The sequence below is a fragment of the Sinohyriopsis cumingii genome, chromosome 18 (assembly GCF_028554795.1).
Source record: "Sinohyriopsis cumingii isolate HCF-2022 chromosome 18, ASM2855479v2, whole genome shotgun sequence".
Classification (NCBI taxonomy): Eukaryota; Metazoa; Mollusca; class Bivalvia; order Unionida; family Unionidae; genus Sinohyriopsis; species Sinohyriopsis cumingii.
This window is the reverse complement of record NC_142978.1, coordinates 20209597-20226272: the sequence shown is the minus strand read 5'-3', so window position 1 is coordinate 20226272 and position 16676 is coordinate 20209597. Positions and strand designations below refer to the sequence as shown.

At 33.2% G+C, this 16676-nt stretch overlaps 1 protein-coding gene across 4 annotated transcripts in view; it reads right to left on the bottom strand.

The window, feature by feature from the left end:
• Positions 1-16676, bottom strand: part of LOC149776185 (uncharacterized) — a 54291-nt gene that overhangs the window by 362 nt on the left and 37253 nt on the right. For all 4 annotated transcript variants that reach the window (XM_089942495.1, XM_089942493.1, XM_089942494.1 and 1 more), the window contains exons 5-10: positions 15967-16227; positions 14166-14261; positions 2714-2956; positions 1877-1975; positions 1072-1317; positions 464-562 (exon numbers count right to left, since the gene is read on the bottom strand). In XM_089942495.1, coding sequence (XP_089798621.1) covers positions 464-562; positions 1072-1317; positions 1877-1975; positions 2714-2956; positions 14166-14261; positions 15967-16227 — 1044 coding nt within the window. The remainder of the gene's footprint in view (positions 1-463; positions 563-1071; positions 1318-1876; positions 1976-2713; positions 2957-14165; positions 14262-15966; positions 16228-16676) is intronic.

Sequence of the window (16676 nt, the reverse complement as noted above, 5' to 3'; positions counted from 1 at the left end):
TATCTATTTTCTAAAATTAAAGCAAATCAAACATTGCTTACATCAGGGTTGCATGAAGACTAATTATATTCTTGTGTCTGTTCATTTTTTTTTTTATGTTAAATGAAAAAATAACCATTCATATGTACTTTACTATCAACTTCACTTCGAGATATTTATCCGAATATTTGAGACAAATACTGACAAACAAATATATCGCTGCATCAGTAGATAGATTTACAGGCATTCACACGCATGCATTTATACATGTGTGCGTTTGTGTACGCAGACTTAAACTATCAACGTACACATATTCGTTTATATGCACATAGGTTAATATTGTGGCTCTATATTGGTAATTATTTAAAAAAAGACATTTATAAGAAATACCATTAGGCATAAACTATTGTTCTCTAAATATTTGAATCTTGACGTTTTCTTAAGTTATGTGCAATCTGATTAACTTGCAGAAGCAAAGCGGTACCTTTCCCTGTTATTTCAACCTGCTTTTCTCTGATCACATTGCCTGTTTTGCTGTTATCTAGCCGACAGATGTATTCACCGTTATCTTCCGGTCTCAGATCTATAACAAGGTGTAAATTATTATTTCATAGCCTAAGCAGATGTAACATAAAGCACTTGCTTTCCATTTTGACGATCCTGGTTTCGATTCCCAGTTGCTACGCCTATAGTGCACATGCTCGCATGGCCTTGATTAATGACTTACTCGAGGCATTCCCATTTTCTCTGCCATGAGAGCTAGTGTGCTACAAAGTCTGAACAAGTTTTGAAGTTTACTCTTGATTTGCATGCAAGTTAGAATCAAATAATTTTCATCTTCCATGGAAAATGGGCCTTAATTTGCGAAACAGGAACCATTAAACCAGATTGTATCATCATTTCTTTTGTACGAATTAAATACCAGACTGTGAACTATATCATTACTTATCGTGTACGCGTTCCATCATGTCAGCATTCCGTCATTTATGTACAGTTGCCTGTGAAGATTCAGAAATAGCTTCTGTTAAAATGGACATATAAAACACATACACAAACATAAATTATCACAACATTATAAGCACGTATACTTACCTGAAATATCAAGTATTACGAAGTGACTGCTGGCATCGAATAACACGGTGTATTTTTGCGGATCCAATGCTTCAGCGAGGTGTCCATTTCTAGAGATCGTTGTTTCCACACCATCTCTTCTGTGACTCCAGATTATAGTGTGGAATGACATATATCGTCTGCTTCCCACCGTTCCACCAACAGCACAAAGTAACCTCACACTGGTTGGGTAAGCATTTGTTGCGGCGAGTGCTCCCAAAGTGACGTCTGAAAGATAGAAATCAGCCACGCATTTGAATATAATGGCATTTCCTCGTACATTATACCCCTGATACATCTTGGACAACTACACAAGGGTAAATCAATGACTGTATATTAAATAAGCATTGAAGTGTGTGCAATATAAACACATTTTGAAGTTTAGGTAGGTTTTCGGTGGCGATGGAGGTGGTGGAAACAACAAATGTTTTAAATGGCTTAAGTACATGACGAGTGAGTCGGGTGCTTCCCGTTCGATAAGGACAAACGATATGCAATGTTCCTTTTTTTTCTTGTTTATTTTGGGTTTAGATCTTTATGTTAGAAGAGTAAAATATTTCAATGTCATTCTGCAGCAATTGTTATAGTACTTGATACATTGTACCAACCATGAATCCTATGAAATACAAATGCAATGGAACATATTTGGCAAAAAGGCACGATGCTATTACGTTCATATTAGTGAGCGAAAATATCGCATATTTAGTTTTAATTACTTTTCGTCGACGCGTAATGAATGCCATGTCTGACTATGAACTGTTAAAACGTGTGTTTCGAAAATTTTTACGTGAGACTGTAACTGGAACAGATGTCGAGGCTAGCTCATTGCCATAATCATCCTTCAAACTGCAGATAAAGTCACCTTCCGTCTTGTTGTCATCGGCAGCTGAAATTTTGAAGCATACAATATCATGTAAAATATCTATACAAATATGTTTATATATATATATATATATATATATATATATATATATATATATATATATATATATATATATATATATATGTATGTATATATATATGTATATATATGTATATATATGTATATATATATATATATATATATATATATATATATATATATATATATATATATATATATATATATATATATATATATATATATATATATATATATATATATATATGCTAGATGTCGTCCATAAATTACATATAAATACAACAAATCTGCATCTGTGAATTTGATAAGCCAACTTGATCAGTTAAATGAAAACTCGTAAAAGACTCAGACGGTTTAATAAAGCATCATGATGATATAAGATTATATATGAGAAACTATCAACATGAAGAGACAAAAGAAGACAACGATAATGATGATGATAGCAATTACGATTGTCAAAGACACAGGAAGATATAAAAATACAAAAAAGCACGCGTACAGTCTTGCCTATACTTAAGAGGACCCTTGACAGGAAAGAAAGCAAAATGCGATTGGTGTTATGGTTGATTTACACTGACTTAGAGTTAGGTTATTTTTTCTTTATTTCTTCTCTTGATTGTGTGATTTTTAAATTTACCGCATCTTCGATCAGATCGTATATAATACGAGGCACTATAAATTTAGCAAATAAGGTGCAAATCTCAGTGTCACAGCTTGACTCACCCAGTATGGACATATTGATGTCTGATCCCACTTGGGTGATGTTGTAGAGCTGTGGATCTCCAATCAGCTGATTCCCACTGGAAATGTTCTGAAACGTTCTGTCAGATCGACCAATCAGAGACCAGGATAGTGTATAGTTCTGACAATACTCGGTATATCCAGGGAGACATGCGCACTGAAAGTTGGCATACATGTCTGTGGGAATCTGGATATTATACATTGGTGATATTCTAAGCTTCGGTGCTGTAAATATTTAAAAACAGTGAGACGCATGTTAATTGTTTATACATAAAACGAGTTGGAAACAAACAGCAATTATAGATGCTCAAAATCACAGATTTCAAAAGTGAATTTTATGTTAAAGAATTTTTTTTTCCGGTGCCAGTTCACAATATTAGGAAGATCTGTATTACAATATAATCAGGAACGAATCATCCCCAGCACACATGGACTCAGACTGCGTAGAAATGGTATTAATCTGTCTGAGTTCACCCTGTAACCGGATAATATCAGTAGTAGCCGTACTGAGTATGTGATTTCTTAAAGTTACTCAGCTTATTCAGTTGCCGTTAGTTTAATAATTATAGATTACTGCAGTTGTATTAGAAAATATGAACGAGTTTTTGGTCGGATAAAGGCTGCGCGACCTATGGAATTCAAGTATTCATCAGAGAAAACGAGTTCATATTTTCCTATACCAATGCAGTAACCGTTTTATTATATACTCCTTTTCTTATTCTACCCAAGACTTAATTGTGAAAAAAATACACTATAACAAACAAAAGTAATTTAATTTATGCTGTATTCCAAAATAAATACACAACTGTATATTCATCAATACACAGTAACACTATTAATGCGCATATAGCACCGCCCAGCAAACTTTGAACTTAATCGCGTGCTCGATATCAGTTTAAAAAAGAATTGTCGTTTTGGTCGAGTTCAAGTTGAAATTTAGAGTCATATTGTGAATGAATGCGCATTGCAGTAGCTTTTCCAGTTAGTTTGGAATGAATGGATTTTCAGACTGTTTGTCGACCCTACTCAATTCCGCTGATTATGGACTGGATTTCTTAGCTGTGTCAATTCCACACAAAGGTACACGTATCTGTGTTTTTAACTGGGAGGGACAAGTCGTGACTCAGCTGCATGTGTCTTTCTGTTCTGTCATTGGATGTTTGGAATAATAATGTTGGGAAAACATGAGCTCTTTCAATTGTAATTATTAAAAAGACGCCATGGAATATCACGTTCGTTTCATTTTTAGTGCAGTAAAGAAAATTTTATTGCAGTTGGAAATGTAATCCAAATTACAGTACAATTTCGTACCATGAAATTCAATTTTAGAACCCATGACATAGTTCATATAATTCGGATTTGCAGAAGTAAGAAAGTACATTTTGAGGAAATTCAAGATGCGAAAAGGTAGGTATAGTTTTTGCCATTCTTATTACCAGCTAAAGAAGACATGTTTATATATTGTCACTTGCATGCTCTTTGTAGGAACAACATCAATATTATGTAAGGCGTCTATCGCTAGCCTGAATTCGAAACATTGTATCAACAAGGTTAACGCGGAAAATTGCACAGCAGCTGATGTGTGAGAGTCCATTCAGCCAGAGGAAAAAGAATTCTTCGTCGTCTTGGATTATTGGATCTGAGTCCCTTACCTTCCACCGAAACCTTCGTTTGCATTTTCCCCACGGATTTAGTAGTTTGACTTATAAAATAGTACGTCTAGGATATCTATGCAATATCACTTGCCCTCAGTATGCTTTTCTATGCTATTTTTAAATGCCCCATAGTCTGAACCTTTCTAGTCACGAAATGTTATGAACATATCTCTTACATAACTGTTTAAATGATCGGAATGGTATTGTCAATGCTGAGTCTCTCACGTTTGTTGTGGACATTGCGAATATCACTTTCATTCGTTTGCTCCTCTGAAAGTTTCATTTGTGACTCAGTCAACTTGTCCGCACTGTTCACTTTATCATCTCTACTTTCGAATATAATAAACAGCTGCTTTAGTTCATCCACAGATTTAATAAATTATAACCTAAATTGTCTTCTACGTGAGTGTACATGGTTTGTTCACAGAGTAGGTCATAGTACACTATACTATTTTTAGGTACACGTGTTTTGCACGTGGTTGCAATATTAAGGTGCTCAGTATCGTAAAATACTGCACAATTCTGAAATGTATAGTTAACAGAGACAATAATGAGCATATACTAATTATAACTGTAAAAAATGTTAATTAATGCAACTATAGTGATTTGACATTAATTACAATGGGACAGTTAGTCAGTTATTTATGCCATTTGCTGCTTGAGACGGCATTGTTTAAAGTATAGTGTAAAATAAGATACCAACTAGCTGTAAAGTGTTTCTAATAGACAGAAATAACAGGGATAATATTGTGAAGGAGATGGTGGTGATCTTGTCCATACAAATGGGTCATTATAATGCTTTTATTATTGTTACTATTGTTTCATTTACTGAAAAGAAAAACAAATGATAAAGCTGGTAAGCTTCTACTTGAAATATCTCTTTAATACGGGATTTAGACAAGCTGGAATAGAGACTATTACTTCTTAGACGAAAACACAAGACTAATATTCCAATCCCTAATATCTATATGCGCACATGAATGTTTTGCGTAATTATTGTTCTTTATTAGAAATCATTCGTTGTTCTGTGGAGGTTGGAAGTTATATGTCTATATCGAACACACTAATGCAAGGTTAAGCTTAGGATCCTTTATACTGGGATTTTCATCACCCAAGTAGACATTGTAAATCTTTACACTACTATACTGTAATTTTAATTTGGCTATCTGAGTACTGGTCTATGTGTCATGTGTGTTTTGACTTTACGAAAAGTTTTTATCACTTGTCTCAATTGATTAAGGTATGATCAAATATGTGTCATTTGACATTACACCTGTGCTGCAATTCTACTGGAATATTAAATTATATTTGACTAGATTCAAATGTATCAGTGGATGTAAGGGGTCTGTACAGGTCTTGCTTCGAAAATGGGGGAGATAATTTCCAATGGGCTAAAATATTTAACCTAAATAAATCCATGCAATAAATACACACATTAATGCTGAAACCGAAAAATACTGAGAGACAGAATAGTATTTACAGTGTGTTCTTAGTCATACATCTAGAAACAATGCTTATGTTGCTTTTAGTTTAAAACTATTTTTGAATTTTGCATCCAAACAATACAATGCCATGAATCGTCTTTGTCGCTTTATATAGTCAAAATGGCTATAATCGTGAATCTGAGACAAGATATTGTTAGTTTTGCTAATTCATCTATTATCATATATATATATATATATATATATATATATATATATATATATATATATATATATATATATATATATATATATATATATATATATATATATATAAGTAGTCAATCCTGATGCGAGTTTATTTACGTGGAGACAGCCCAGCATTATAAAACAAGGCCGATTAGATGATTTACCGATCTCAGAGGACATGTTTTGATGTTTATCACAGATTAATCCGTTGTTAAGATTGCAACTTTAATTAAGGTTGCAACTTTAATCCTATCGTTTTCTATAGTATCTTGATGTCATGGTTTTTCGAAATTCAATGCAAACATGTTATAGCACATTAATATTCAAATGCAGTTTAATACATTGTATTGTAAATACGCTTCAGGTGTATTCTCTTGAAGGTGATAAAAATGATTCACTACAAGTAAAGATAACATGTAATCATCAGCTCTTTTACGAAACTCTTAACAAGAAAATTAGAACCGAACCAATTGCAATTAAATATTCACAGGCAATGTAAAAACAAGATAAAGAAATGCCATAGATTACATGTTACACTTACACACAACATTTAATAACAAAATGAGACAATGATTACAGCACAAGTCATTTTAAAACAAGCCGAACTGGAACACGTAACACCCCTACCCACAAATGAATAAGAATATGTTCTTAATCTTGAGTAGAGTAATTACAGTAATAAAATATGAAGAAATTCATTCTGGATGATCGGTTTTTTATAAAGTAAAATATTTATTGGCAAGTGCCATTGTATTTAATATAATCTTGTGAACTACCTTCATGAAACAAATTGGTCAGCCCTTCTTTCAATAACTTGATTTGAAATATCATTAAGGAATTTTAATAAAACTTTGATATTCTGCAACAAGATAAGTCCAAACGTTGTTGTGTGATCAGCAAAGGTTCCTTGTCCCAGTCTTTAATTTAGAGAGAGGATGTCTTCAGGGAGAACCATTAGCCCTGTATTTATTACAGAAACGGAACTTCTCTTCATTGATCTTAAGACGATCATACATATAATGCTTTATCATGGTAGAAAATTTAAACAAGGTCATTATCCTGATGCACTTTCTTTATTGGGTGGCTTTCAACAGTCGTTTAGATCTGCCTATTAAACTCTTACGGAGTGTGCATCAATCTCTAGTATACATTGTAATATAATCAAATCTCAGGCTATCTTGATAGAAAGTAGCAAGTTTCTTTTATAGAACTAAATATATGCCCTGAAATTTAATAACATGTATGACTTCATGTTTTCTACTTTTAGGAATATATTTTTTTTTTGAATTTATAAGACAAATTAAGGGTTAAATTATGCAAAGAAGTTATTAAAAGCAAAAATACTTCTGAGTTCATGGATGAGTAAAATGTGTTCATTATGGGGAAAGAAAACGTTGATCAAATAATTGATTTTCCCTAAAGTTAATCATTTGTTTTCAGTATTGCTTAATCCTCCATCATATGAAGAAAATGAGTTAACAAAATAGTTTTAAAACTTATTTGATGTGGTAAAACTGAAAGGGTAAAATTAAGTACACTTATAGTTTAATCTACAGCTGGTGGACAAGCCATGGTTCATGCTCATTCTTTTATTTAATACATGAAGATCACTTGGATAAAACGTCGTATTGCAAATGATTGATTTTGGTAGAATATGATTACAAAATTCCAGATATTAAACTTAGGTGAGACAAAAGTAAGTGCGATTGGTAATTGTATTAGTAACAGATTCTGTCAAGATGCTATGCATGCCTTAGCAACATGGAAAAGGAAGCCTCCTCAGGATAGTCTTAAAAATTAAATTAATCGCTTTCATTTCTGCGCAAAATGACAGTCAAATGTAATAGCATGTGCCAAACATTTCTTTGAAAATGTAGTATCATTGTTAAATTTTTGAATGACTACGTTAAAAGGTTGACCCTAATAATTACACTGATTAATGTTCAATTAATTAAACAATGTCTAATTGTTTGGAAGAGAAAGATTAAAAATTATGTTAACAAAGTGAGACACTGGACACTGGTGAATGTAAATTCAGAAACATTGTGATGTTAGCTAAAAAGACTTTAAAATATGCATATAAAGATTTGGTAAGGAACAAAATAAACGAAGACAGTCCAGACAGTTAATGTGTCAATTAAATGATGAAAACTGGAAACATTTCGCAAGGTTTGGGCTAAGAAGTTTACCAGGGACACAAATTGAAATTGCCTTTCAGTTTAAATTCATGCACAGAAGTATTGTACCTAATCATTGTAACATAAAATTGGTACTTGTCGTTTTGTATTTTTGATGATTGTACAGTTATTGAAGATCTTTTGCAAATCATTTGTTTTGTGGATTCTGAATAATGTACCATACAACATAATTTCCAAAGAACGTGAATTTTCTTGAAATGACAAATTTCAGGATCTAACTAATTTGTATATTCTGCTTCAAAATATGCGATTTGATGATTACGTTTTCCTTACAAGTTACAAAAATAATGTTTAATACTACAGATTCTTTTAAAAAAAGGAAATTATTTAGCAAAGTCGCATAATATAACGTTAGTGTTCGAGAAAAACTGTCCCCTTTTCAACAACTGTAACTTCTTGTAAAATACTACAGCTAGCATATATCTACCATTGAAGATGTATTTTTATGTATCATTTTCGGATCCCGAGTAATTTGTATTTTTCTTGACGTGTGAGAAGACTTATGTGCATTCTTAATTCGTTTCTGAGAGAGAGAGAGAGACAGAGACAGAGAGAGAGAGAGAGGGAGGGAGAAGCGTGTACAGAAATGAAATCAACCCGTTCGTGCATTGGTGAAACTACGCAATCATTTATGCTGCTATTGCATTAGTAAATATACAATGCTCTCAAGAGCTCAAATATTATGTGTTGTTTCCCAGATGACGTGTCCCAGGGTAGTATTATGTGTTGGTTCCCAGATGACATGTCCCAGGGTACAGCCAGGTACATATGTAATCTTAAAATTTTTAAGGTGGACTACGTATATACCTTTCTACAATGGAATGTCATTAGTGATGAAGGAAATATGATCATTTACGAAACAATGTTTTTTCCTCTGATGCTTCTTTACATGGCTGTTGGGGGTTACTTTTACAACAAATATCCTGCTTTGAGGCTTGATTAACGACTGTAGGCAAATGCTTTAGAACTAAAGTAGTAAAACGTATGAAAGTTCAGGAGCATTATGTAAACAAATAATTGTAATTTCAAATTGTATATTATCTTCAGCTCCGCTTTTCGCACAGGGCACAGCCAACATAGGGGCCCATAGCCATTCTGCTTTGTCCGTAGATATGGTTATAGTACTATTAACAACACTGACTGTGAATTCAGACGATATTATACGGAGCCCCTTGAGCCTCGGGGGCCCTGGGTACGTTGCCCACTTTTCCCTATGCATAATCCGGCCCTGTCGCTGCTGAATAATGTATCTTCCGGAAGGGCATCCTTGATGATGTCGATGATACCAAAGCATTTTGAAAGAATAAAAGATGAACGTAACTGATACCCTATATTGTATTGATATAGATCGATGCAATTGAACTGCACTTTTCTTCTGATTATTGTATAGATTAATGCTACTAAAGTGTCTGTTTCATCTGATTTCATTTTATTGAGGTATCCATTGTAAACTACTAATTTGTCTAGTTGTCAATATGCGGACTATTACGAATTGAAATGAACTCGTTGTCAACTAAATTTCTTCCGAACATATGTACACATCTTAACAGCTGAAGCTGGATATAAAAATCAAGGAGTTGCGAAAATGAAATTATAACTTTTAACTAGAAACTGCACATAGCAGCACTTGAAATTACTAAAGAAAAGGCTTAATACAAGACGATCTTTAACGTGATTTTAAATAAATAAAAAATGTTTAATGATATCTGCAATGCCTGAGAGTCATTGACTTTTAAAATATAAGAGAGGAAAGAGTTGAGACGTATTTATCGATGCTTTAAAAAAGTTTTAACTGGATGTAAGTAAACTGTAAACCTATTCCGATGGTATTTTATTAAGGTCTGATCATTCTCTATATGGCAGTTTTAAAAAAGCCAGTAAATACACGTTATGTTCAAGACCCTTTTGATTCTGACTTCTCTGTTATGAGGTCACCATTTCTGCATTTCATGATTTCTCTCAAGTTTGAGCATCAGGTACAGCTTACCAATAAATCTGATTATATGAGATTGAATGGTAAAATCCCCTTTAGGTATAATATTCAAATACAATCACACTTGTTGTTTGTGATGTGAAAAAAGGTAGCAGTGCTACATTAAAGTCCTGTAGTGCTATATTAAAGTGTAGCAGTACTATATTAAAGTGCTGTAGTGCTACGTTAAAGTGTAGTAGTGCTACATTAAAGTGCTGTAGTGCTACGTTAAAGTGTAGTACTATTACGTTAAACTGTAGTAGTGCTTCTTTAAAGTGTAGTAGTGCTACGTTAAAGTGTAGTATTATTACGTTAAACTGTAGTAGTGCTACATTAAAGTGTAGTAGTGCTACGTTAAAGTGTAGTAGTGCTACATTAAAGTGTAGTAGTGCTACATTAAAGTGTAGTAGTGCTTCTTTAAAGTGTAGTAGTGCTACGTTAAAGTGTAGTATTATTACGTTAAACTGTAGTAGTGCTACATTAAAGTGTAGTAGTGCTACATTAAAGTGTAGTAGTGCTACATTAAAGTGTAGTAGTGCTTCTTTAAAGTGTAGTAGTGCTACGTTAAAGTGTAGTATTATTACGTTAAACTGTAGTAGTGCTACATTAAAGTGTAGTAGTGCTACGTTAAAGTGTAGTAGTGCTACATTAAAGTGTAGTAGTGCTACATTAAAGTGTAGTAGTGCTTCTTTAAAGTGTAGTAGTGCTACGTTAAAGTGTAGTATTATTACGTTAAACTGTAGTAGTGCTACATTAAAGTGTAGTAGTGCTACGTTAAAGTGTAGTAGTGCTACATTAAACTGTAGTAGTGCTACATTAAAGTGTAGTAGTGCTACGTTACAGTGTAGTAGTGCTACATTAAAGTGTAGTAGTGCTACATTAAAGTGCTGTAGTGCTACGTTAAAGTGTAGTAGAGCTACATTAAAGTGCTGTAGTGCTACGTTAAAGTGTAGTACTATTACGTTAAACTGTAGTAGTGCTTCTTTAAAGTGTAGTAGTGCTACGTTAAAGTGTAGTATTATTACGTTAAACTGTAGTAGTGCTACATTAAAGTGTAGTAGTGCTACGTTAAAGTGTAGTAGTGCTACATTAAAGTGTAGTAGTGCTACATTAAAGTGTAGTAGTGCTTCTTTAAAGTGTAGTAGTGCTACGTTAAAGTGTAGTATTATTACGTTAAACTGTAGTAGTGCTACATTAAAGTGTAGTAGTGCTACGTTAAAGTGTAGTAGTGCTACATTAAAGTGTAGTAGTGCTACATTAAAGTGTAGTAGTGCTACATTAAAGTGTAGTACTGCTACATTAAAGTGTAGTAGTGCTACGTTAAAGAGTAGAAGTGCTACATTAAGGTGTAATAGTGCTATATTAAAGAGTAGTAGTGCTGCATTAAAGTGTAGCACTGCTACATTAAAGTGTGACAAAAAAATCCATCGTGAACATAAGGCCAGCTTTATGGGTGTGTCTGTAAATATCTGCGACATTGCAAATCTGTTTGCACATTCAGGTTTACCAGGACACAGATATGTAGTATCGTACATTTCAGCCTGATATTGGTTTAGCAAAAAGGTTACAAGCATTTAAAAACCCTCCGTTGTAAGACGACCAGTTTGCCAGTGAAAATCTATCCCCATTTCAGTCGACCGTAACTTAATAAATAATTGCAATTCTTTGTACTGAAACTTTACTTGCAGCCGTCATTTACATAGATATACACCTGGAAAAAATCATGAAAATCGGAAATAGCTCCTGTAAAACATTTTTGAATTTTAGGTGATTTGGTATGAGATGACCCAAAAATGACTTGTCATCAAAATCGATATCCAATTATGCTTATAACCACATATTTATTTGTGATTAATCTTATGCCATGTGTTCAGGATCGAATAAGCGGTAACACAAGAAAGAGTGAAAAGAATTAGCTTTGAAAAATACAATAATTTATTTCCCTGGAAAGTTCTTTAAAAATGAAACAATTATGAATTTACGGTTTTAAGAATCAAATCCGAAAAATAATCTAAGAATAGTCCAAGAATAAAATTTTAGTTGTCCTAGTAACAAAATCTTCTACTGATTTCTAGTTCGAATCCCGACGAAGAATCCAAGATGGAAGACGATGACGTTTGCTGCAATCTGTAGTGTTGAAGTCCACAGTTCCTTGTAGAAACAAGAATTATCCCTTCGGTTTCTGATAACTAAATAATTTTTTTTTATAAACAAATTGTACTTGTTCAACAGTTTTACATGAGCACACGTATGTTCCAGTAAAATAACAGAATTAATCCTTTTGAATCCAAGTAATTTGAAATAATTTCAATCCAATTAATTTGAAATAACTCCGAACATCACAACATACAACTTCCAGTGTAGCAGCCTAGCTTCTACTGAGAATAATTCTCCAAAACAGGGGTTAAATGGTCTTCTAAAACGTAAACGAGGGGTCACGTGATCATGTTCTCGAAGCTCATAGAAACTAAGCACTTGTTAAAGGTCACGTATACCCAGTGTGATCCTGACGAAAATCAATCATTTTGCTCTAAGAAATAAAGTCCCCTCATGACCTCGATAACAACCTATCATTTTATAATAAAGATAGAACTTGTTTACCTGGTTGTTACAAATTTTGAAACAAGGTCAGGATTTAGATCAACACCTGGTGTTTATAAACTAACAGTCAATATCAAATTATTTTCTGAAAAAGAATATCATCTCTAGTGAATAAATCTACATTATAATATCATGTAAAAAATATCTAAAAAAATTAAACTGACAACAAATTAAATTGAAATAAATTTATATTAAATCAGATATAAATAAATCAACTACACATAAAATTATATTATGTTATGATCTAGCCCGTACCATCTCCATTAAGACCTGATACATTGCGCTTGCTTGTAAGACTTTTGGCAGGAAAAGAACAGCCGAAGCTACTGTGTTTGATTAAATCACACTAATCAACATTCCTTCGACTTTGTGGACAATCTGATGACGATTCATATTACCGCTAACAACGTTCAAGCAAATAAGTTGTTCATAATATTCCATTTTATTTTAAAATACTATCAGAATAGTTCCCTTTATGGAAAGTGAGGTCGATGTTATGCAATAAAAATCCAATTCTGTTCTTAACTTGTTGGGGCTACGTAAATATCAACAAGTTTAGCAATCAATCTAAAGCTTGTTCATTTGTTTGATCACGAAATTTTCCCCAAGATGGAGCATTTTCTTTCTTGGTAGGTGCCAAGATGAATTTTCATAATAAATAATTTATGACATACTGAGCGAAGCGATTAAATTAATGTCAGCCACACACGACATGTAAAATACCTTTAGATTTTTTCCCCAATAATGATACAGCAATTTTATTTTTCTTGAATTTATTTATCAACTATGATTACTTATAGTTATTCTTCACCTTTGCAGAATATGTACAATTGCAAAATCAAGTAATTATAAAGTTAACCCACATTTTTATCTCAAGATTGTTGATTGTATCCAGAAAGTTTTGTAAAATGAAGACAATATAGATTAAAAGGATATAAATGGGTACACTTTCACAACAAATAATATCAAGTATGTCTAAAAAGCAAGGAAAAGTAAATGCATATTTATGTGCTAATTGCTGGAGCAGTCAACAAAGCTAGAAGTGGAAGCACTATATGTGTTCATCCGTCTATTCATGACGGAATATTCTATGTACGCAATGGCGTAACCTATTGATTTATTGCTCTCTCATCACTAACTTTGATATGAAATGATTGTCACATTAAACCTAAACTAAAAATCAGAGTTTCATAACCGTTTACTGCCAATTAAACAATAGTTTTACTTTTTATTTCCAGCAATCAGTATCCCATCCTTTTCTAACATAAACTAGACTAACAAAATAGGTGGGAGTAAAGGGCATGAGGTCATCCGTTTTAGTATCATTGTGGTACTTACCATCAACTGTGACGGAGATGTTCGTGACTGCGACACTTTCCCCCGTCTTGGTCTCAATTCCACATATGAACATCCCTTCATTAGATTTGGATAACACTGCACAGGAGACAAAACGTGAGCATTAAATCGAATGGCGTTTACGAGCGTACAAGCAATGCACGCTGTAACCATACTATCAAAACACTGGTAGGCCAATTATAGCTTTTCCCATATTTTAAAATCAATATAGAGTACTTGAAAATGTACCCGTGACTGATGCTTGATAAATAAATGGACATTTTCAACTATATTCTTGTACATTTTAGAAACGTACAAATGGTTGTAATGAAAATAATTAATTTCCTTTTCAAATTAATCATTTAGCTAACCCCACCCCAAAGGAAACAACAAAAACAACAACGAAATAACAAATAAAAAACACCAGTTAAATTGAATCCCTTTAAAGACCAACAATCGCTTTTTGACTGAACTGGACTATAGACCAAATGAATCTCGACCAACAGCCAGCATATCGGTGCTTTGATTTCTTAATACTAGCAATTTACTTGCTAGCAGCAAATTTCCTGTCGCTGTAAAGAGTAGATATCACATAAATGGTATCTGAGTTCAATAGCTGCCGTCCGTTCTCTCTCTCTCTCATTGTGTGATCTTGATATTTAAAGTAGCTTTAACAATTTGAGTCATATGGCTACGATGTCTGCAGTGCAGCAGTTCATAGTGATGTCTAGCACTGGGGCATGATGCCACAGACATCATGTGGTATCATGTCCCACCCAGTCACATTATCATGACACCAGGCTCTAACCGCTGCGTCTCTCTCACTCTCTCATCTATCTGTGTGTGTGTGTGTGTGTATGTGTGTGTGTGTGTGTGTGTGTATATATATATATATATATATATATATATATATATATATATATATATATATATATATATATATGCTTCTTGTTATTTTGCAGTGCTGGTTTTAAAGTCATTGTCTTGTTAATATCTTGTTTTATGTTTTTTTTTGTTTTTTGTTTCTGTTACTAGTTCTCTAGGCAATCCATTCTGCGTAGTAAACCTTACGAGCACCATTAAATGAATATATATTTCTTTAAGACTTTTTCATGAATTCTTTTATTTTATTCTAACAGGCAAATTTACTGGTTTTCTATTACAAATCATGTTGATAATTCACTTGAGTGAAGTACGACAAATATTTCTTGCAATGCTTTCATTGACATTATAACATTATGATCAAACTATTTGACCCATTTAGTCACATGCTTGTTCTTGTAATAAGTATGACCACCTCTCACTCAAGAGCACGAGGTTTACATATGCTTGTATTTCTTTCTTCAAGGTGTGAGCTTTTGTGCTGTTTGACTAAAATAGAAATTAAAATATACACAAAAACGCAACAAAGCAAAACCGGCCAACATACAACACTATCACGCATGATACCGTAATAAATCTGTAGCCTTAATCTGTAATAGATATTGTTAGCCAATACGTTTGAGCATAAACAAAAAAGAAAATGTTCTCACTTCGAGTGTTTAATTAACATATTTCATCTCGCGGATGGAAAACGCGAGTATTTTCACTCACTTGATGAAATACATATGTTATTCACTCATTACGAGGAAATATCATCTATTTGTTGAAACAGTAACATTGATCAACTGCAGGATGTTAAATTACTGTCTCACTAAAATCAACATTACACTAGAAATCATGATACCAGAACTGTCTCCAACATAGTCTTTTATTTTCTCAAACCATTTTTAAAAGGTAGCGACGATACGAAAGGATTACATACCCTTGACTGTCAAAACATAGTGTCTGATTCCGTTCTCATCAGTCTTGTAGATAATATCATACAATTGTCCAACCGTTGCAGAATCAACTAATGTATCATTTTCCGATAACCTCTGAATGTTTCCGAATTTATCCATGTGACTCATGTAAACCACGTGATTGGTATAGAAATCGGGGTTTATTTCATTCGACATACAGTTGATAGCAACTGCCTGGCCAGTCGTCCCTTCCACTCTGTACGGGGAAATTGCCAACCCATTATCTGAAGATTTTTTTAAAGTAAAAAGAAACATAATAAATATGAAAAACAAATTTACTTGGACTAAAGAGCATGTCAGTTGATTGTTTAAACAATGTGTTTCTTAGTTCGTCTTTATTGCTGTTTTGTGAGGCAATATATTTGTGACCTTTCTTTTTGCATTCAGTAGTGGCGAGAAATATTGAGGTCGTGCTCATAACTTCTATGAGCTTAAATGTAAATATTAATACAAATCAGAAAAATACTGTCTTGATATTCAAAGCGCTGTAAACATAATTCAAGACAATTTGACTTTGCCATATTCTTCCATCGGGTCTTTCGGAAATTCCATCGGGTCTCCAACATTATTCCATCGGGTCTCTAAGAAATTTCATCGGGTCTCTAAGAAACTTCATCGGGCCTCTAAGAAATTTAATCGGGCCTCTAAGAAATATTTTCGTTCACGTTTAACA